The sequence below is a fragment of the Prionailurus bengalensis genome, chromosome F2 (genome assembly GCF_016509475.1).
Source record: "Prionailurus bengalensis isolate Pbe53 chromosome F2, Fcat_Pben_1.1_paternal_pri, whole genome shotgun sequence".
In the NCBI taxonomy this organism is placed as follows: Eukaryota; Metazoa; Chordata; class Mammalia; order Carnivora; family Felidae; genus Prionailurus; species Prionailurus bengalensis.
Window position 1 is genome coordinate 72,296,062 of NC_057353.1, and position 21,204 is coordinate 72,317,265.

Sequence of the window (21,204 nt, forward strand, 5' to 3'; positions counted from 1 at the left end):
AGTAGAGTAGAAGCTTCATGAAACGTTGCCAAAGAAATGAACTGTTAGACAGCTTTAGCGATAACTAACTGATCTAAGTCCACCTGTAGGATTTCCCGTGTCAGATGGATGGCTTGTCACAGCTGGCATGATAGGTCAAAAATCTCAGTTGGACTGAGGGAAGCTGAGGGCCTCTGAAGAAGCACCCTGCAAGGGTTCTGCAAGGGACAAAGGACAGAGATGATAGAATTGCTCAAGTTCCATAAAGGCCAATAATCATTAAGACGTATGGAATCTTCTAGCAGGAAGGGTTTGGCCACAGGTTTGTAGTGACTACCTTGTGTGTACCAAGGTCTGAGGAGGGGGTGGGGCTGAAGAAAGATGACTAGGACCTGGTAAGTGCCCCGGGGAAGTGAGGAGTCTAGTAGGATGATGGGCTTCTGCAGGAAGAGAGGCAGAGTGGAAGGGGCATCATTTCTAACTGCCTGCTACTAGCCAAGTCACTGGGCTTCTCTGTACTTTAGTTTCTTCATCTGCAAAAACGAAGGGCACGTAACCACATGGGTCGTAGAAGGGATTGAGTGAAATAAATTTTATGAAGTGTCTGGCAGGAAGAAATGCTTATTAAGTGGTACTTCTTGCTCATCAGAGGACAATCTAATCTCAACTGTGAATAACGGAAACTTGCCAACGTAACAAATGGCTCATCCCTCATTTTTACCATCCTGTTACCAATTCACGGCTTATCATAAACTCGAAGGCCTCATTGGCACAGGATACTGAAATTTACCCGAGCTTCTCTCCAAGCTGGGGTTGCTAGGTGTGACTGCACGTGCCTTCGTAAAGACTCTTGGTCTACTGTGCGGTTTCCAGTTTCACTTGACCCATTTGCCACTATAACCTTTGCATCTTTAAGGGTAAGAAGCCATTTCTTGCTAGTTTTAAAAGGGCCAAACAGTAATTACTTGTTTTCTGGTGCATGTCCTGACTAGCGCTAAGACTGAACCTTTTTTGACAGTATTAATTCTGCCAATACAAGACTTTCAGTTGAAAACGGGTGATACCAAACAAAAGTTCTAGCTAGAATGTAAGTATCAACTGTAAGTATGCAATATATATGCATATATAACTGCCAACAATCTGGAGAGAAAACAGAATAGAAGCGTTAATAGCTTAGTTACTTTCTACTTTCCACTGAATTGCCTTTATTCCTAAAGAAAGGGGAGCCACAGCAAGGCAATCTTATGATTTCAGTTTTATTTATATACATTTTAGCCCTCTACCATAATGGGGGCTTTCTGAGTGATTTAAATAGTAACAACAAAAAGACTGAACATATTGTATGCATGTTATTTCATTTCCTAATTATTATTTCATGCAAAGAACACCCTCTGTCATCTTTATAATTCAGAAAACTTTAGGTTTTTTAGAACCACCAATAAGATTTCCCCGAAGATAAGATTATGAAATGAGAGAATATTGTGGGAAACGGCATGGGATGTTCTAGAGGGGCAGGAGAACGAGGCAGGTCACCACAGGACAAGACGAGACCAATTTCTGCGGTAAAGGAGCATCTCACACTGTCTGATCCTAATCCACACATTACGCAGAGCGGGTGGGGGTGGGTGGATTTCAATGCTGGGTCCATCATGTTTTTGCTTCCTAGTCCACATGGCTGAAAGGCCTCGCAGGTGCAACACGGTAAATCACCAGGTGCACTTACCGTGGCGTGTGAGATGGTCAGGATTCCGTTCTTGACTGCACACTTCCTCCTCTGCCACACTTTCCGGAGCCTGAAGAGCAAGTCAGACACAACCTGATATGGTAGCTGGTTCACTCTGTGACATGCAATTATGTCGTGTTATGTATGACGATTGTTAAAAATCGTAACCACAAAACCACCCCAAATCAAAACCCACGAAACCCAGAAAACATTATTATCCCTTTTATTATCCCAGGTGGAAGGTAATTCAGACTAGGAGGCGTATATAAGGATGCTCATTATAGCACTGTTTTTTAAAAAATTTTTTTCCAGTGTTTATTTGTTTTTGAGAGAGAGAGAGAGAGAGAGAGAGAGAGAGAGCGCATGAGCATGGAGGGGCAGAGAACCTCAGGCAGGCTCCAGGCTCTGAGCTGTCAGCACAGCTGGGACTTGAACTCATGAATCATGAGATCATGACCTGAGTTGAAGTCGGACATTCAACCGGCTGAGCCACCCAGGTGTCCCTACAGGACTGTTTTTGATGGCAAAGTGGGAAATAACAGAAATCTAACAGAAGAGTGAATAAATGCATTATAGGTACTTTCATATTATAGAGTATTATGCAGGAGTTTAAGAGGATCAAGTAACTATGTCTGTGCTGACATACATTTCTAAAGCATACTATTGATTGAAAAAACCCAGCTGTTTTAAAGTAATTCAGGTATCATCTAGTAATGTTAACATTTTTAAAAATATCACATATAAAATGGGACCCTAAGTTTTCTCAGGATACATAAATACATGTACAAACATACAGAAGAGGGCCTGGAAAGAGGCACATGATACTGACACAAGTATTCCTGTCTGGGAAGGAGGCCCAGGACTGTACTAGGGGTTGTGCTAAAGAGTTTTTAACTGTATCTGTGAATCTTCCACAAGAAGCCTGTTTTAATCTATTGCTTCTGTAATTAAAATGAAATCTATGGGGTGCCTGGGTGGTGCAGTCGGTTGAGCGTCCGACTTCAGCCAGGTCACGATCTCGCGGTCCGTGAGTTCGAGCCCCGCGTCAGGTTCTGGGCTGATGGCTCGGAGCCTGGAGCCTGTTTCCGATTCTGTGTCTCCCTCTCTCTCTGCCCCTCCCCCGTTCATGCTCTGTCTCTCTCTGTCCCCCCCCCAAAAAAAAGTTGAAAAAAAAATTAAAAAAAAAAAAATGAAATCTAAAGAAACTAAGAGAAGTAACTGAAGACATCTGCCAGGTAAGGAGGAGCGGGGGCGGGGCCACCTCAGGATCTAGAGAAAGGAACTCAGGGTCATGGAGGAACATTTTTGGTAACCTGTATGCCTCTCCTTTGGGAAGGCGGACACCTCTCCTCAGAAAGAGCCAAACAGAACTCATTCCATGTTGGAAGTTTTTGTTTTCGGTGATGCTCCAGGTATCGGTGAGGCTCTGGGTGGCGATGTGCACATGTGCGGGCAGGTACGGACGCACTAGTGAAAAGCAGTCCCATGAGGAAACAGAAACCTACAGGGAACCGGGATTCTCCGGGGAAGACGAGGCTTCTCTGGCCTTCGGTTGTCATGGAAACAGACAACATCAGAGGAGGGAACTGTAGCTTCTCCTGGCATTTAAAATAATATCATCATGTGTTTCCTCTTCCTTCTTACATGAGGCCTCTTAAGAACCCTGCCACAATAGGAATTTAAAGCCAGCTCCGAAGACAGATAATGTTGTCTTGTCGTGTGTGTAACTACTAGAGAGGCATGGTTTAGTCTGAAGCCTGCTTCACAGAGGGAAATCATCTGACACCATCTGACCACAAGTAAATTGAACACACTGTGCTCAGAGTGCCAGTATCTTCAGGGGGTGAATGCAGAACTCCTGACTGAGAAACTGCCCTCAGATTATGGCTACGTCACCGACTAGGGGAAGGGCCAACGAGAGGTGACATCTGTCACACGGTCATACCTGCATTCGGTCAAGGTAGTCAATGCTGTCACTAGTCTGGCATCCCAACCTGACCCTCGTAAAAGCCTGCTGAGTCAGGCGACGTATTCCCTGGACTCACTAAGCCCAAACAGGCATCATCCTTCTTTATCAAAACGTTTTAAAATATCAACCAACCAACCTAACAAATAGTCAACTGTGAAGAAACTGTCCTGCCTCGGTTTACTCATTTTATTTAGTAAAATCTTTATTCATTAGTTTTTCTTAATGTATATTAAGGAAATACAAAACCAAACACAAAATTGAATTTTTTTGTATTAGTAATAAAGCCAGGGAAAGTGACACAAAAGCATTCATCTTTCTGGCTAAAAGAAATTGACCAGGCGGTGCTCCAGGTCACCAAAGGGGGGCAAAATCAAGTCAACCCCTTGTCCATCTCTGTGAACACTGTGAGAGCTTTTATTCCTGAGATTTCTATGGAATGGCCTCTATGCCCATGCTTTCCCCTTCCTGTATGGAAAGCTTTAAGGATGCTTGTCTGCGAAGCTCATGAATGGACATACCATGGACTTTTACCATCTCTCCAGACAGCACCATACAGAATACCAGTTACACCATGCCCAAAGCTCAGAATTCCAGAAAAGGAATTTTCTATTAGAAGGTGGTCTAGTATCACTGAACAAGCTTCAATTCTGAGGCTCAGTTACTTGGGCTTCCATGTCAGCACCATCATCCACCAGCCACGGGACTCCGCTCACATTACTGTCCTCTCGGGGATTTACCTTAATCTGTGTCATGAATATGATAATGCCCATCCTCTAGGGCTATTTTGACAAAATATACGTAGAACAGCTATTCCTTTGCCTCTCAATAAATGCCTTTGGATCATAAACTTTTTAAATTACTTAAAAAAAAATTAAAGTGTTTTTTAAATTGTATAACAATCTTGTAAGTAACAAGGAGTGTTCCAGAACTGGAGTCAGAAATTACTAAAGCAAATGATCCTTTGGAAAAAATCACATGACCCATCAGTAGTCACTGTTAGCAAGTGAGTCTGCCTTCATGTACAAGCACTACAGTTCTTTCCTCTTCCACAGACAGCACTGACAGGCCACTCTGGGTTACCATTATTTACCCCTGCAGCCTGTGCAATTATGGGAAGCCGGCCCACCTCTTGTGTACTGTTTACCTTCTGGCACCTAGCCGACTGCCCGAGGCACCAGAGTGCTTAATAGATATGTGTGAAATGAGCGGGTGAAGGAAGAACAGACCGGAAGAATGGAGGAGCCAGGTGTGCGAGTGGATGACAGCTGACACCCTGTGTATCCCAAGGGCGATCAACAGCGGCGATGCCCCCTCTGAAAGATGAAGGGGTATATACCCCAGCATTAACTCAGACAACCCATGTTAGAAGTTGGCTCCTGTACTTACTGGCTGTAGGATCTCAGTCAAATTACTTCACCTCTCTGAAGGAGCTGCCTTACTTACAGGTGTCAAATGAGGTGAATGACAGGCACCTGGTCGTGTCCGACAGGCACACAGCACACACTCACACACTCACGTTGAACATTTCGGGGTTTGAACCAAATGATACCTACGCAAAGACTCTGTTGACCTTTCTCAACAGGTAGAAATTAACTATCTCACTTAGAAACAGGCAATTCTAATGTCAAGAAAACCCTCGTGCCTTTAGGCAAGTAGTGTTAAAACTACAGGATTAATTAATTTATGTCCACTAGATACCATGGGCATTGGGGCTACAATGTGATCACTGTGTCTGTTAAGAAGAGCCCAGCTTAAAACTGTGATTTGAGTAACTAGTGTGTCTTTTCTTCTTCTAAGTTTTGCAAGATTTAATAGTCAACATTCGCTGACTTTCTACAAAGGGCCAGGTGTTGCGCTACGTGCTGGGATGTTTTTCTTTCTTTACAGCCGTATCCGCAAATCCTGGTGGCCCTACCCTCACCATCCAGACTTTGGCCCCTTCTTCCCCCTCTGCGGCTGTTCCCTTGATTCCCGTCATCTCTGACCTGGCCTCCTGCTTCCGCTCTTACATCCTACACAGCCGTGCTCAGCCCGGCAGCCAGAGAGCCTTTCAAACGAGTCAGAGTTTGGCATTCCTCTGCTTAAAACCCTCCAAATGACTCCCATTTTCACTCAGTGGCTTCCACAGCCCTCCTGGCTTGGTATCCTGCCCCCTCTAACCTTGTCTGCTGTGACCCCCAGCTCCTCTGTCCTTGCTATGCCGAACTCCTGTGTGTATCACAACAGGAAGCATGCTTCCTCCCCCCAGATCTCTGCAGAGATGATCCCCTCACTTCCTTCAAGTCTTTGCTCAAACATCTCTTCACGAAGTCTTCCCTGACCACCCTGTATGACTGCAAGGCCACCCCTACACACGTCCAGGCCCTGCCTTGCTTTATCTTTCTCCATAGCACTTGTTACCATCTGACCTTCCATATGCTTCCTTCTTTATCGTCTGTCTCCCAACTTAGAATGTAAGCTCTAGGAGGCTAAAGACTTTGTTACCTTTTTAATGTCTATTTTTGAAACAGAGAGAGAGAGAGAGAGAGAGAGAGAGTGTGTGTGTGTGTGTGTGTGTGTGTGAGCAGGGTAGGGGCAGGGAGAGAAGAGGGCTCTGTGTTGACAACAGAGAGCCCAATGCGGGGCTCACACTTGAACTGTGAGATCATGACCTGAGCCGAAGTCAGATGCCTTACTGCCCAGGTGCCCCCTTTCTTACTTTTCTTATTCAATGTTATATTCCCAAACGTCTCTAACAGTGCTTGACATATATATACTAGAACTCCCAAAAGACATTCGTTGGATGCCTGAGTAGAACAATAAGCAAAAGTGACAGTGATCAGAAACTTAGGATTATAATTTACAGAAGGAATGGTTGAAATTTCAACAAACAAATAAAAAAATGTGATTGTCTTAGATAAAAATCAAGGAGTGCATATCCACAAGCAATCAGAAAAGAAGAACCTTTCTTTCAAAAAGAAAAGCAGTTAGTATAAGCGAATAATTACGGTTCTACTTATGTACTTATTGTGAAGAAGAATCGCCATTCAAGCGATGGAAAGGAGGCCAGTGTGGCCGGGCGTGGGGAGAGAATGGCACCAGACTGGGCTGGAGACAAAGGCAGAGGTGAGACCCTCCATGCATTTCAAGCATGGAAGTGACTTGATGATGTGCTTTGTTTTTTAAAGGCTACGCTAAGTGCTGTGCAGAGACGCAGTGGAGAAGAGGGAGGGGCCACAGGCCGGTTAGCCAGGGACTAAAATAGCTCAGGAGACAGTAGTGGCTCCTCCAAGGGCAGGGCAGCAGAGATGGCAAGAAACGCATGAGGTCTTGATACGAACAGAAGAGCTCGTAGTTATAGTTACACTGGCTGTGATGTAAGAGAAGGAGAGGGGTCAGGGGTGACTCTCAGGGTCGGGGTTTGGGCGGCCAGGTGGGCACTCCAGGAGAGAAAAGGGCGATGGATAAAAGCAGAGAGGTGGGCGAGCATGAAGTCCGCAAGCCACTCGGTACCTGCCTTCCTAAAATGGCAATGTCACGAGGCGCAGGTGACACTTAGGGACCACGGGACAATGAATGCTTCTTCTAAAGACAGTAGGCTCTATCAGCTGAGGAAGACGGGTGGGCTAAAGGTCTAGAACGAGTGCATTAGGAGAGTCTGAAGTGTGCTTTCCTAGTTGGGGGGTGGGAAAGAGTTCCTGGGTTACTAGCACCCAGGAAGGGTGCTTGGGCCTCTAGGAGGGCTTCCACGTACCCGTCGCTTTTCTTCAGCAGGTAGCCCTTCTTCTCGCTGCCATATTCCTTGTTGCCCTGGAGCTGATGCATGCTGTACCCTCCTTGCCGGCTCTGGGAATCCTAGAAAGGAGAAGCCACAGATCAGACCAGTGCCAGGCACACTTCTCAGATCCCTGACTCTATTCTGCCACTGGGCCTCTGTGCCCTGGTCAGGGGCGAAGAGAATTCCAGAATTCCAGAACTTTAAGAGCTGTCAGGTCCTTGCCTTTATTTCAGAGGAAACCGGGCAGGGAAACAGTCAGCAGAGTCACAGGCAAGTCTAAGGCAGAGCCGGAGGCTGGGTCCAGGACTCCTATTTCTAGTTCAGAACCCTGCTCCGTTTCCAACACACTGAGGGGCAGACCGTCCTGGGACTAGACCAGTTTACACGGGCAGCAAAGGCCAGCACAGGAAGGTAGGGAAAACTGAGGTGGCTCACACAGTGCATGCAAGCTGAATGAGTTCTTCCCTCGTGTACACTTTTTCTCTTTCACGTATTCTGCTGAAATGCCCACCATAAAAAGGACCTTCTCAGTCAGGTATCGGGAACTGTTACAAATCCTGGTTTTGTAACTAACAAGGTTCTGTAAAATAAGCTGTCAAGCATGCTTTTAACTAAAAAGAGGATTCTCTGGCCATGGAAAGTGGATGATGTGGAAAGACGGGGACCAGGACCAGCAGAACAAGACAGAGGCAAACCAGCTTGATCTAATATCAGGACTCTGCTGTTACTTCCCCCTCGTTTGTAAAGACCGCATGACCAGACACAGCCATTCCACTCTGAAAATGGAAGAAATAAACCAACAACCTTGAGCTGCAGAATGAGCACATGGGGTTTGGACACAGAAGTAGGACAATACATTCTCACAGAAAGTGTTGACTTACTCTCCTAGACTTCGATCAGGAAGGGCAAAGGCAACAGAGAAAAAAGGCAGAACAGTTGAAAACATAGTTAATTTCATTGATAGTCATCGCTCATGATTTAAGCACTTTTCATCACATGTAGAGACAACACCATCGTAAAGACAATTAACACCAGAACACATACCACCTTCAGAATCATGATAAACTTCAGGTGGTGGGACAATAAAACGTCCTATATCTGTCCTGTATCTGTTTTACTTCAGGTTATTTGAGTCAGAAAAAACCTGCATGAAAGGACACGAGGCACACATCTCACCAAGATAAAATGGCCGACAAACTTCAAAGTGTGCATATGGGGAACCAACACCTCAGTGAATCCCAAATTACTTTAGAAAACCTAAAAAGAACCAAAAATTGTAGGAGGATTCTCTTTTAGTTTTCCAAGCAAAGAGAACATAATAAAAATCCCCAGTTCAGAAGTAACGCTTGAAGAACTATCTGTGTACGAGGTACCATGAGGATCAGGATGGCCTCTCTCTGGCATTTGGGATCCTTTGGACCAAACAGTACGTGCTCTGTGGATGCAAATTAGTAACAGCTGAGGAACATCTCTAGGGCGTAGGGCGGCGCACCTCTGTGAGGCTACTCCTCACGGGATGAGCTCCGTGTTCAAAAGCATGTCCTGAATACCTAAACGGGAAGGCACTGAGGACAGGGAGTGGGGCACAACCCCTGTCCCTCAGGTGGGTGTTTATACACTACCCACATGCTGTACCGCTCCCTCCTGAAGGTAACTGGGTGCTGAATGCATGCTTTACTGGGCGAACAGACTCACCCTGAAGAGGTTACAAACTCGAGTCATTTTCTTAATGTGAGTCATTGCTTGGTCTTTCCGGGGCCAGACTCCCTCTGGCTGAAAGATCTTAATCGGACAATTTCAATCACCTACAGGAGGGGTGGAGAGTGGGCCGGGGTCTAGGACCCTCTTCTGAAATCCTTCTATATGTTTATTTTTAATCAGGGCCCACAGCCTTGCACTCATAGTAACTTGGCTCCCGGGTCCTCTCTGACAGGTGCTTTCAGGCTTTCTGGACGGATGATGTGACTACGGGACTGAACTACAGATCAGACGGGCCACGAGTGCGGCCTTCCTCCACCAGCACCTCCACAACGGCCTCCAACAGCAGTGACACGGTTTCTTGAAGGAGGCTGCAATGTGTCCGTAATAAAAAGAACAATCAGGATGGGAAATTAGATGGGGTGGTAGAGAATGGAGGCATGGGCGAAAACAAGGGCAGGCTGATAAATGAAATCCTAGGATCTCTCTGCTTCTACCCAATGACATCATGTGAAAACCACTTAACTGTGGATCTGGAGTCAGGGATCTTTGTCACATCTATACCTCCCCAGAACATTTAAAACAAAACGTGAAATCTCCCTGGATAAAAATTCTTATTAAAAGAATAACTCTCTTCCTCAGAACGCTTTCCACTGAACTAAACTGCTGTGTGTCTGCCCACGGAATTCCTAGGTCTGTCCGAACGCTTTAAAACTATGCATCTCTGACAGCCAGTTTGCTAATCCTTAAAATAAAACAAGCTTTAAAAATAAGAGTACTTCTCTTTTTTTAAGCAAGGATCTGTATGCTAATAACTTATGAAAATTATTATATTCTAAATTTGCCTCTAAGACGTTCCTTACATACATTTATGACTAGCCTAAATAAACTTTACAGTCTGAATAACGAGCTGAATGGGCTTTGCTCTACATCGGGCAAATATGCTTTTATAGGTGAATAAAGTGGCTGATCTCCAGGCTCTGACCTCGGAAGCCTATTCCATTAAGCTGAGCAGGAAGGAAGCCATTCATTTCAGAAGTCTAGCATGGACAACCCTACATTAACTACTAATGAGTTCTAAGGCTTAAGGTAGTTCCACAAATGATTATTTCTGCACTCTGACAAATGATGGCCATTTAGCTTGCTTTTGCAGGGTGTCTAGATAAATGAAAAGAGGTTTTTCTTTTTTACGAAAATAAATCGTGGAGCATTAACACCCATAATAATTAACAAAGCAAGACGCGACGGAAGGAATGAATCAGGTCCTGAATCCTTTGACAGCATAATAAAAATCAACGTGTATTCAGGAAAGAGAAATACGAGTGAGAAATCCATTCGGACAAAAAATACAAAACTAAACTTTACACGATGAACTTAAAACCATGGGGAAATTTCACAATGGGAGCCAAGAAATGGAAACTATGGTGATTTTTTTTTTTTTTAGTTCAATTACCTACTCTCTATTAGCAGTACAGACAAATCACCTTACTTTCTTATTAGAAAACTGTATTAACATATAAAATGCATTATTAAGGAGTAAAATCTCAAATCTTTTTAAACTGGAAGCGGTTACTCATTGATTTAAACTGGAAGCGGTTATAGATGTTTGTGGTATCCAACGTAAAACTAACCTCTACTACGAGGCTTCGTATCTCTCATGGAAGGGATACATGGAGTGGGCCAAGGTTCCCTTCTGTTTCACCTTAGTAAAGACTTACTGAGTAGCTTTTGGGTGCCAGACAGTGTGGAGGGAGAGATGAGCCAAACACAGAATCTGTCAAACACCTTGCAAACCACACTATCATGGGCTAGCGAGAGAGACTCAAAACGCTGGAATTTGGAGAAAGATTTATGGGTATCATTATTAAAAATAAGATATTTTCAACCCTAAAGATAGTTGTGGAGCAAGCAGTTCTCTTGGGAAGTTAGGCTACTATCAAAACTTAAGATAACTAATTTCATAGAACATCTGCCAGAAGTCAATGAAGAATTTCCCTTTTGACAAGAAAAAACAAGTCCGCCAAAAATCTGGGGATCCTATTTACAGCTCAGATTCTTGGAGCTTCCTTTAAAAGAGTCAAGTTAGAACCTGGTGGGGGCAAAGAGGTGAAATAATTTGCTGGGTGCTTTTAATTTCTCAGGTCCTTTATCAGATCAGTTTACACTCTTCTCGAATAGTAGTGCTATGGAAAGAACTCGATGGTAGATGGTCCTCCTTTCTTATTTGAGTCATTAAAAATCATTACCTTCTAAAGTTATTTTTGCAGTGAGAGACAATAACAGCATGAGAATAGGATAGGCATGCTGTGAAAGATCAATCTGACTTGTAAAATACTCTGGACATGGGGCTAATGAACACTCATCATTTATTCATTTGGAGTGGCGTTAAATCAAATCACGTGCATTTCGTCACGTACACACTCCTTTGGCTTATATGAACTTTGTTCTTTAGCCGCCGTGAGCAGAATACATCAATCTCTATGCGAGACAAAAAGGGACTGAGATAGTTCTTTGTCTCCCACCCCCGAAAGCTCCCACATACAGGAAGGAAGTAATCCTATACAACAAAGCAAAGTTAGGAAGAGGTTAAGTGCATTTCGGAAAGTACAAACACTTGCAGTTTTCTCCCTAAATAGCAATCTACCTCCTACCCCTCCTCCATTTACGTCTTTCTGTTGCTTTAACATGGAGAAATCATTCAAGGAGACGTGTCTCCTAGGATTTGTATGCCAGTAAGAAGCACCTTCAAAAGAGGCCAGGAAACACAGGTACAGGTGCTAGCTGAGGACAACACAGGTACATGGAACACACACACGCCTTCCTGGCCACTGATGCCCATTTCCACGGGGTGGCAGGTGCCCAGGGTCACAGGCTGTGGACTTCTCTCACCTGATGAAACCCCAGAGGACTATATTCTCTCAGTAAAGAGAATCTTCCTTTGGGGTTGCTTTCACGGGTTAGTGTTGCTTCCACGTTTGAGGGGGGCTGCCTTGTTTTTGTTTTGGACTCATGAACCCCTTCAGAAATTTTAGGAATGTACAGTTTGCTGTTGTGAGGTGATATCACGAGGAAATGACAATATAAAAAATGCTATATATTACATGATTATTATTAAATATTGCATTGAGAAACTGCACTTAAATTCAATGCATGGTCATTTCATAATATAAACAGGCACATTTTAACCCTCCCCTAGGTAACAAACGGTGCTCACTATTTAGCTTACCCTTAGCATGAAGTCCACACCCTGTTGCGTGCGTCCAAGGTCGTCCGTAATTAGGCCTGAGTTTCCACCTTGGAAACCCCCTCTCTCAATTTTCCGCCCTCCTTGCCCCAAACTGTCTGTAGCCTGCCGACTACGCCAGGCAGTTTTCAACTCGGAGTCCCCTCTCTGCTGACAGCCACTCCCTGGAAGGTCTCTTGTGGCATTAACACTGCTTGCTCTCTACTATGGGATTCTGCGTCCGCCTCCCTCTGGCTGCCCAGGAAAGACAGAGGCGATCTACAGAGCATGGGGGTGTGCACTTCACCCGGAGACGATGCACCACTTCTGAATTACACGTCTGCAAAGCCAGAATGGCAAACCCAGGGGCCATGGAACTGCAGCCTGGGCGTTAAGAACATCTTCTGTCTGAGGAGGGCAAGGAGATAAAGCACAGCTGTTACATGGGCGATGCGGTAGGGCTACACTTGTATCTTCTATCTCATGTGTCCCCACAACCATGGTGGCAGGAGGCTGCCGACATGCCTGTTTTGCAGATCAGGAAACCCGAAAAGGCCATCCCAGGCTACCTCACTTACACTGGAAACCCTGCTGGAAACATCTAGACCACCTACTTCTTTCTGATCAAGTTGAAGAGAGGATTTTATTAAGTCTCGGAGTGCAGTTAGCTGTTTCTTTTCTTCATCCTGGGTCTGTTTTATCTGTGACAGAAAAACATGACTTTTATCACGTATCTTTATACATTTATGAGCAGGGTTTAATTCATCCAAATATACACCAGTCATTAAACAGTTCAATTACGGAGTTGATTTCCTCATTAAACTTTTTGACACGAACTCATTTTTTTTCTTTTTTTACGAACTCATTTTTTATATGAAAGGCAGAATCTTCTCATCTTATGAAAGTATCAGTGAGTTTTAAAATTAGTGAATATGCACCATGCTTTCTCATTAAATAATACATCTAGGCAAGACAATTAAATCTGAAGTACCATTTCAAACAAAGTTAAGAAATAACATTGAGTCACTTGCTTCTGGTTTTTCAAAGGGTGGTAGCAGGAATACCAGGACGTGATTAAATGGGTCAGAAGAACATGTTAAAAAGGACCAGAACCTAATGGACTAATGTATATATGAAAGTTTACCCTTTGCCCTCGGGTAAGGAACTGGTGGTACTTTTTTTAATCAGCTGGAACTTACTGCAACCTGAACCATGTTAACTATTAAAAGACAATCGGAGGGGTGCCTGGGTGGCTCAGCCAGTTACGCGTCTCACTTCGGCTCAAGTCATGTCATGGTTCGTGGATTCGAGCCCTGCATCGGGCTATGTGCTGACAGCTCAGAGCCTGGACCCTGCTTTTTGCATTGTGTGTCTCCCTCTCTCTCTACCCCTTCCCAGCTCGTGCTGTCTCCCTCTCTCTCAAAAATAAGTAAACATAAAAAAAAAAAAAAAAAAAAAAGACAATTGGAAAAAATACACAGCTTTGTGTAAAGTTACATACAAATCTAAGGTATTATTTGTAACTCTGAAACCTTACTTCAACAGACGTGGGTTGTACTCATAAAAAAATACACTTTTCATATTATTTAGTGCCAAGTGGTTTATGGGGAACACACTGGCCATTTCTACTCCTGCACTTAGTTTTTTCTCAAAGAGGTTTTTGTGATTTTATTACAAAAGTGAAACCTAGGTATCAGACAAAAGAGAGAAAATACGGAACAAGCAAATAAAAAAAAATCATAAATGTGCCTACTGTGAGACAGTCTTAAGTTCTGTCCTTCTGGAGGCAAAACATCTGCAACACTGACTGCAGGGCACTCACGTGGGATGATGCTACAGGCCCCCAAAGGGAGAGCCTTCTAGAACCACTGGTTACATATCCCTGCTTTTCCTATGCCTCAAAAACATACTCTAGGATATCTGACCACTAACAACTTTGTGGTTAAACTGTTAGGTTTACACAGACACATCACTTACTCTTGCTTCTTTAAAGTTCTTCTACTACAGATTTCAAATTTCCTGATGTTTAGCTACAAAAGCAACTTAAAATGCATGTATTTTATAAAATACTTACATTATATAAATCAGCAGCCAGTTTTTCAATGTACTGTTTCAATTTATCAGCCGTTTTCAAGCCATCTTGAAAGAAACTATGATGGAGAACACCACAAATTTACCAGAAGTAGAAAAAAGAAATAAACCCTAGTCACCTGAAAAACCTAAATATATTTACTCTCTGCCCACATAAGTTACACAAAACACTGTTTTTAAAGTTTATTTATTCTTTGAGAGAGAGAAGGAGAAAGAGAGAGCACGTGCGCACAAGCTGGGGAGGGGCAGAGAGAGAGGGAGAGACAGATTCCCAAGCAGGCTTGTACTGTCAGTGCAGAGCCTGATGTGGGGCTCGATCTCATGAACCGTGAGATCATGACCTGAGCCAAAATCAAGAGTCAGATGCTTAGCCAACTGAGCCATCCAGGCGCCCCTACAGAAAACACTTATAAATGAATTTCAGTATTTTACAAAGATGCACCGACAAACAGGTCATGGGCACCATCTGACATGTGCTCGCAGCTATCACATAGACCTTGTGAATTATAGCTGTGGTCCCAACACAGTGATTTCGTGTGCATTCCCATCTATTCATAGAACCATTCTTCCTGGTTGTGCCATATTTGAATTCAAAAGAGAGAGAGACACACACATTAACCAGTGGAATATCATGAGGATGAATTAGATGTTGTAAGGAGAAGAGGGACTTTTCTAGAAACAAAGGTCTCAGGAAAGCTGGACATCTTTCAGTTCCCCAAAGACCCCTGGGTGCATGCTTGAAATCCAGGAAGTTGGATTGATGGCATCCTGCCCTGGGCACAACCAGACTGGCACCACCACACCCTGAATAATAATCAGCATTGACATGTTACGCGCATTCACGAGCTCAGCATGCCGTGCGTTTCGGGTGTTATTTCGACAACTCCCTACAACAACCCCAAGGAGTTCACAAGCACTTCAATCTCATCTCCATTTCAGAGGATAAATGGAGGCACAGGCTGAGTCCCTGACTTGCTCACACAACTAGTTAAGTGGCCAAACGGGGATTCGGGGCCAGGTTCTGATCCTGACGCCCTTGCTCATGACTACCAAGCGAAGAGATTTCTTGTCTGACGCCTCCACTGAGGAGCCCCACTTGTTTCAGTGTTTAGAATTTTCTTTCCCTTCTTGGAGGCTTCTCTAACCCTGCCCCACAGCAGGTTATTTCTCCCTACGCTTCATCTGTTGCTGTCTCCCCACCAAAGAATGAGGTCCTTGAGGATGAGGACTGTCTCATCTCTGGAACGCAGTGGGCCCAACACCAAGCAGATGCTCAGTGAGTGACTAAGAATAAGCACGACCAAGAAGTTTTAGGGCACATCTTGGGATGTATATATATCGGTACCAGAACTGGCCCTCCAACAGCGATTACCGAAATCCTACATGTTCCAAAAAATTTTAAGGTTGACATATTCAGCTGAGAACCCTTACTAAAATAAGGAAGGGAAATATGATCTTCAGAAAGCCTTTGGCAACAGGGATGGGAGAAAGGAGAGCGTTCTGGTTAACCATGCAACTGGAGACCTACATGTAAATTCTCCTCTTCTGCCATTTGACTGTTCACCACTGCTTGTCGGGATGAAAGTTAAACTTCTCGGTAGAGAACTGAATAACATTTATATACTGGCCCCTGAACATCTTGTCAGTTTTATCTCCTACCACTTTCCTTTACAAAATATGAACTCTAGCCATGTTACATTTTTTTCCAGCAACTCCCCCGGCCTTTGTGTATGCTGTTTCCCTGCTGAAATGCCCTTCCCCACTCCACTTCTACTGTGGCTCAGCTCAGTTGCTGCCTCCCTTGTCTTGCCTGCCCAGGGGATGGCATTTTCCAATACTGGCTATGCCCAGGCCGAATGCTAGCTTTAGAGGAGCCGGGCATGTTGTCCAGAGAAGGCTATTCATGAACATCAACCTGAACCAGCATCATCTACATTCAGGAAAAAGTGTTTGTCAAGGAGGCATTAACTTTGTACGGCTACAAAGTTAATCACAGCAAAACCAGTTCTGACCTCTGATACTTAGATAATTTCTGGAGAAAGTGTGTGAAGGCAGAACACATCAGTGTAAGGTGGATGCTGTCAGAACTCCCTACAACAGAAAAAGCAAGAGCCTTACGGTCAGAGGATTAGCGCCCAAAATCGGCTCAAGGATTTACTTGGGGTGGGACCCTGGTGAGTCACTTAACTTCTCCTCGTGTTACCTGTATTCAGTGGGTAGATAACACATATGAAATCCTTCCACAAAGCGCTGCAAAGTTAGGATGTGCTCAGCACATGTTAGCTTTCTTTCCTGGAGCTGCGTGGGTTTATCATGAGTCATGTCCTTCCCAGAAGGATACAGACTGGTCACAGATATGTTTGTAAAAGTGTCTCATTTTCACTCAACGTGAAAGGAATTTAATTACCATCTTTTTTTAAAGGCGAGTTTAAATGACAATGCTGTAGAGTGGGTTTTGCAATGGGATAGTCACTAGCAGCTAATTTAATGAAAGTTCAATAAATTTAAAATTCAGTTCCTGAAGTCTCAGTAGCCACACTTCAAGTGTGCAGCAGCCACACGTGGCCAGTGGGTACTATGTTAGACAGTAAAGAGTATCACCATTTTCATCATGGCAGAAAGTTCTTCTGGACAAACTGAAAAAACAAACTCAGATTTGAACAGCACATGGGAAAATTATAAAACACACACATTTTAAGAAGAGGGAGGACACTGTTTTAGTCTGAGATGGCGCTGATAAAAATGAAATGATAAAGTTATTTATCAGCAGTGAAAGCAAGCTGGAAGGGGGACAAATCCCTACTACTTCTAAGGCTGCAGGAACACCCCAAAAAGTCTGCTTTTTGAACTTGGATTCTTCAGAACATTATGAACAAAGACTCAGAAAAGTCAATATAATGAGAAATCATTTTAATCTATAATAGGATCCAATTTTTGTAAGTAAGTCATATACACAAACCCAGTAATCTGAGATTTTAGGTTTTCTTTTTTGTTAACTTCATTTGCTAATTATTTTCTAAAAAAGATGAGATCTTAGGCAAAAAAAAAAAAAAAAAAAAAAAAATTATAGAAAAACCCCCTGACATTTAGTCTGGAAGGCTGAGCTGAGCCCCTCGCAGAAAGTTATTTTAGCGCTGACTTCTGGTTTTTGGTGAGAAACCGGAGCAGGATGCAGGGGACAGGTGGCAGGGAGGACAAAATGGTCCTGATGTTAGACACACAGTCATGAGTAAGCAATGGCCAACGTGCTGTCAACTGTCCCCTCTCTGGTGACCCCTCCCCTCTGTGTCTCAGCTGTGAGCTGGGTGGGCTCCGTGTCACAGTCCCACGTCACCTGCCACAACATCTCACTGGGGGCAGCTGGCTTCTGTGTCCCATTTCCTTCCTCCACTTCAGCTGGCTCTGGTTCCTGGAAATGCGTGAACTTCAGAGTCAAAAGCAGATCATATTCTGGCTCTAAGTCTCGCGGTATGTGGAACCCTGGGCAGGTTACTGACCCTGTCTGAAAATGAGTCTGATCGTCTCCAAAGGCGGGACGTTTTCTGGCTTCCAGGAGTACCGGATGAACTACTACACATAAAAGTGTTTTGTTAATTGGAAAATGAAGCACAAGTGTCAGTTCTGATTACCTGTCACTCAACTTAAACATGTGAGCCTTCCTGGTAGAAGGCGAAATTACCTCTCTGACATCCCACTAGTCCCTTGGCCACTTTCTCTGTAAATTACTGAAATATAATGAGATCTCTGGAAAACACGATGATTAACAGTAATAATAATAATGGCAGTTGGCACATAATTGAGTATTTACTCTGTGTCAGTCACTCACTATTAGGACAATTAAGTATCCCCTTTCAAGTCTCATTAGAGGCCAACAAAGTAGATAATTATTATTATTAACCTGTAACAGACAAAATAACTGAGGCCAAGAGAGGTCAAGCTGCTTAACAAGGGTCATCTGGTCATTAAGTGCAGAGTTGGGATTTGAGTGTAAATTTTCCTATCTTTGGAGCACAGGTAGTTAAACAAATCAGGCTGATCCGGGTCTAAATCCACTGAGTAACAGCATAATCTCTGAATCCCTGCATCTCTGTGTCCTCATACAGGAAATGGAGATAATCATATGTACCTTGGGAGAGTTCTTGTGAGCACCGCAATAATGTTCTTAAAACGCCAGGCACAGAGAAACAGTTCAATACACGATGGCCACAGGCCAGCAAAATGAGCCTCATCACTTCTCTGACCTTAGGGACACAGCTGCATTGGCTTCACTTTTTAAATAAGCAGCTTGAAAGAAACAGGACCATAGTTTAATGACACAGAGTGCTAGAAAAATATAAGATGCCAAAGGAAAGTCAGAAGGACCCCCCCATTTATCCTGACAGGCTGTCACACACCCATCGCTGCAGAGTGCCAGCTCATGAACACTGAACACAGTCCCCCATCCACCGGGCAGAACACACCCTCCTGTGAGCGAGGCAGAGACTTCTCTAGCCTGAGAAAGTTGCTACCAACTTCACTTCTTACTCTGCTTATTTTGTCCAAACAATGATGGGAAAGGGAGACACTATGTTCTCTCTGCTTTTAACTTAATTAAAAAAAATTTTTTTTTAACATTTATTTATTTTTGAGACAGAAAGAGAGCATGAACAGGGGAGGGTCAGAGAAAGAGGGAGACACAGAATCGGAAACAGGCTCCAGGCTCCGAGCCATCAGCACAGAGCCCGACGCGGGGCTCGAACCCACGGACCGCGAGATCGTGACCTGAGCTGAAGTCGGACGCTTAACCTACTGAGCCACCCAGGCGCCCCTAACTTAATTTAAAAGAAATAGAGATAGGAGTGTCTGCTACCCCCATCACACATTCTGCTCGGCTTAGAAAGCATTTGGCCAAAGGCTGAAATGCTCAGAGACAGTAATATTATTTTCAAAAGAAGTCAGGATGTCCTGTAGTATCATAGAGCATATGGTTCTTTAAAACAAATCAAATTATAAAACAAACAAAACAAAAATAAGCGACTTCTTAAACACATCAACCATCAATCCCTCCTGAAAGCTTATTTCCAAGCTTTAGGTACTCATTTCCAGCTACCCAGGGTGACATTTTCTCCTAGATACATTCCTTGTGTGTCCTGTGGTACTGAAGAAACTTAAATTAGTGTAAGTACTAATTAACTACAAATACATCTTGACAGTTCAAAGAGTGAGCCAAGAGTGATATGTTGGTATCTCATAAAAAGATTCTTTGGAATAGAGATGTCTAGGCCCGAGTCCAGGCTTACCAGATTCGGATTTCTGACAACTGAGAGCATGCACTCTGGAGTTACAGAGACCTGGGTTCAAGACTTGGTTCTGTCACCTGATTATAAGTTCCATGAGGTCATGGATCTTTGTTTTTGCTTTGTTGCTGTTTTCTGTGTTAAAAAAAAGTGAGTTAAATTCATGCAACATGAAATTTACCATTTCAAAGTGTACAATGCAGTAGTTTTGAGTATATTCACAATGTGGTGCAACTGTCACCCTACCCGAGTCCAGAACATGTCTATCACCCCAAAAAGGAAACCTGCTCCTGTTAGCAGTGATTCTCAATTCTTCCCTTCCCCAGCAAACAATAACCTGCTTTCTGTCTCAGTGGACTTGTCTTTTTGGACATTTCATTTAAATGGAATCATATGATGTGTGGCCTTCCATGCCTGGCTTCTTTCCCTTAGAATAATGCTGGAGATGTTCATCCATGTTGTACCACGTATGTGGATTTGTAACCCTCCTGGGAGCTTCCTGGGTATGGTCTGAAAGTGGCCCCTGTCATCAGAGGGCAGGGAGAGACCCGAGAAAGCATCAGGCCACTCCAGGTTGGTAGGCGGCAGTTTTAGTGACAGTGAAGGGAGCTTATCATCGCATATTGTCTTGGGAGGCAGCAAGGTGCCCGGATCCCTGTACCTGCCTCCAAATCTCGGAAGTTTACAAGGAGGCCCTACCTGTGCTCAGTCATGTATACACCATGCAGGTATTTGCAACAGCACATCACCATCTCGAGGCTATGTCCTTGGGGCAGCCTTTGGGAGTGGTAAAGGCATGTGGGGAGGCCACATTCCACGGACTGGGGAGGGTGAGGAGCCTCTGAGTGCCCAGGTCCATCTTGCTGGTCAGTCAGCAGTCGTGTTTCTTTGGTGACATCTCCCTACGTGGTCTGAATACTTCATTCTCTTTTATGGCCGAATAATACTCCATTGCGCTGCTACACAGTATTTTGTTTGTCGGTTCATCAGTTGATGGATATTTGGGTGTTTCCACGTTTGGGCTATTGTGAATAATGATGCCATAAACATGTATGAACCCATTTTTGCTTAAATATTTGTTTTTAATTCTCCTGGGTACATGCCTAGGAGTGGGACGGCGACACCAAACAATCCTCCGCTTTCTGTTCTCAGGCGCTGTCGAGCTGTCTTCTGAAGCAGCTGCACCAGTTTAGAGAGATGGAAATCTCTCCGCAGTGTCCTGAAGCCTCCAACTTCTCCACAGTCTCACCAAGACCTATTTTCCACTTTGTCGTCGCTATCGTTTTTTAAATACTGCCACCCTAGTGCGTACGAAGTGGTATCTCATTGTGGTTTTAATGTGCATTTTCCCCAGTGACTGATGATGTTGAGACTTTTTTCTTGTGCTTTTGGCCACTGTGTCTCTTTTCTGGAGAAATGGCTATTCAAATTGTGTGCCCATTTTTAAACTGGGTTATATTTTTGTTGTTGAGCTGTAAGAGTTCTTTA

The 21,204-nt window shown here is 43.9% G+C and overlaps 1 protein-coding gene across 4 annotated transcripts in view; it reads right to left on the reverse strand.

The window, feature by feature from the left end:
* ASAP1 (ArfGAP with SH3 domain, ankyrin repeat and PH domain 1) overlaps positions 1-21,204 on the reverse strand; it is a 343,719-nt gene that overhangs the window by 64,411 nt on the left and 258,104 nt on the right. For 2 of the 4 annotated variants that reach the window (XM_043601771.1, XM_043601769.1), the window contains exons 10-14: positions 14,424-14,499; positions 12,964-13,050; positions 8,310-8,318; positions 7,405-7,505; positions 1,703-1,772 (exon numbers count right to left, since the gene is read on the reverse strand). In XM_043601771.1, the coding sequence (XP_043457706.1) occupies positions 1,703-1,772; positions 7,405-7,505; positions 8,310-8,318; positions 12,964-13,050; positions 14,424-14,499 (343 nt within the window). The remainder of the gene's footprint in view (positions 1-1,702; positions 1,773-7,404; positions 7,506-8,309; positions 8,319-12,963; positions 13,051-14,423; positions 14,500-21,204) is intronic. The other 2 variants (XM_043601770.1, XM_043601772.1) reach the window with 1 other exon arrangement.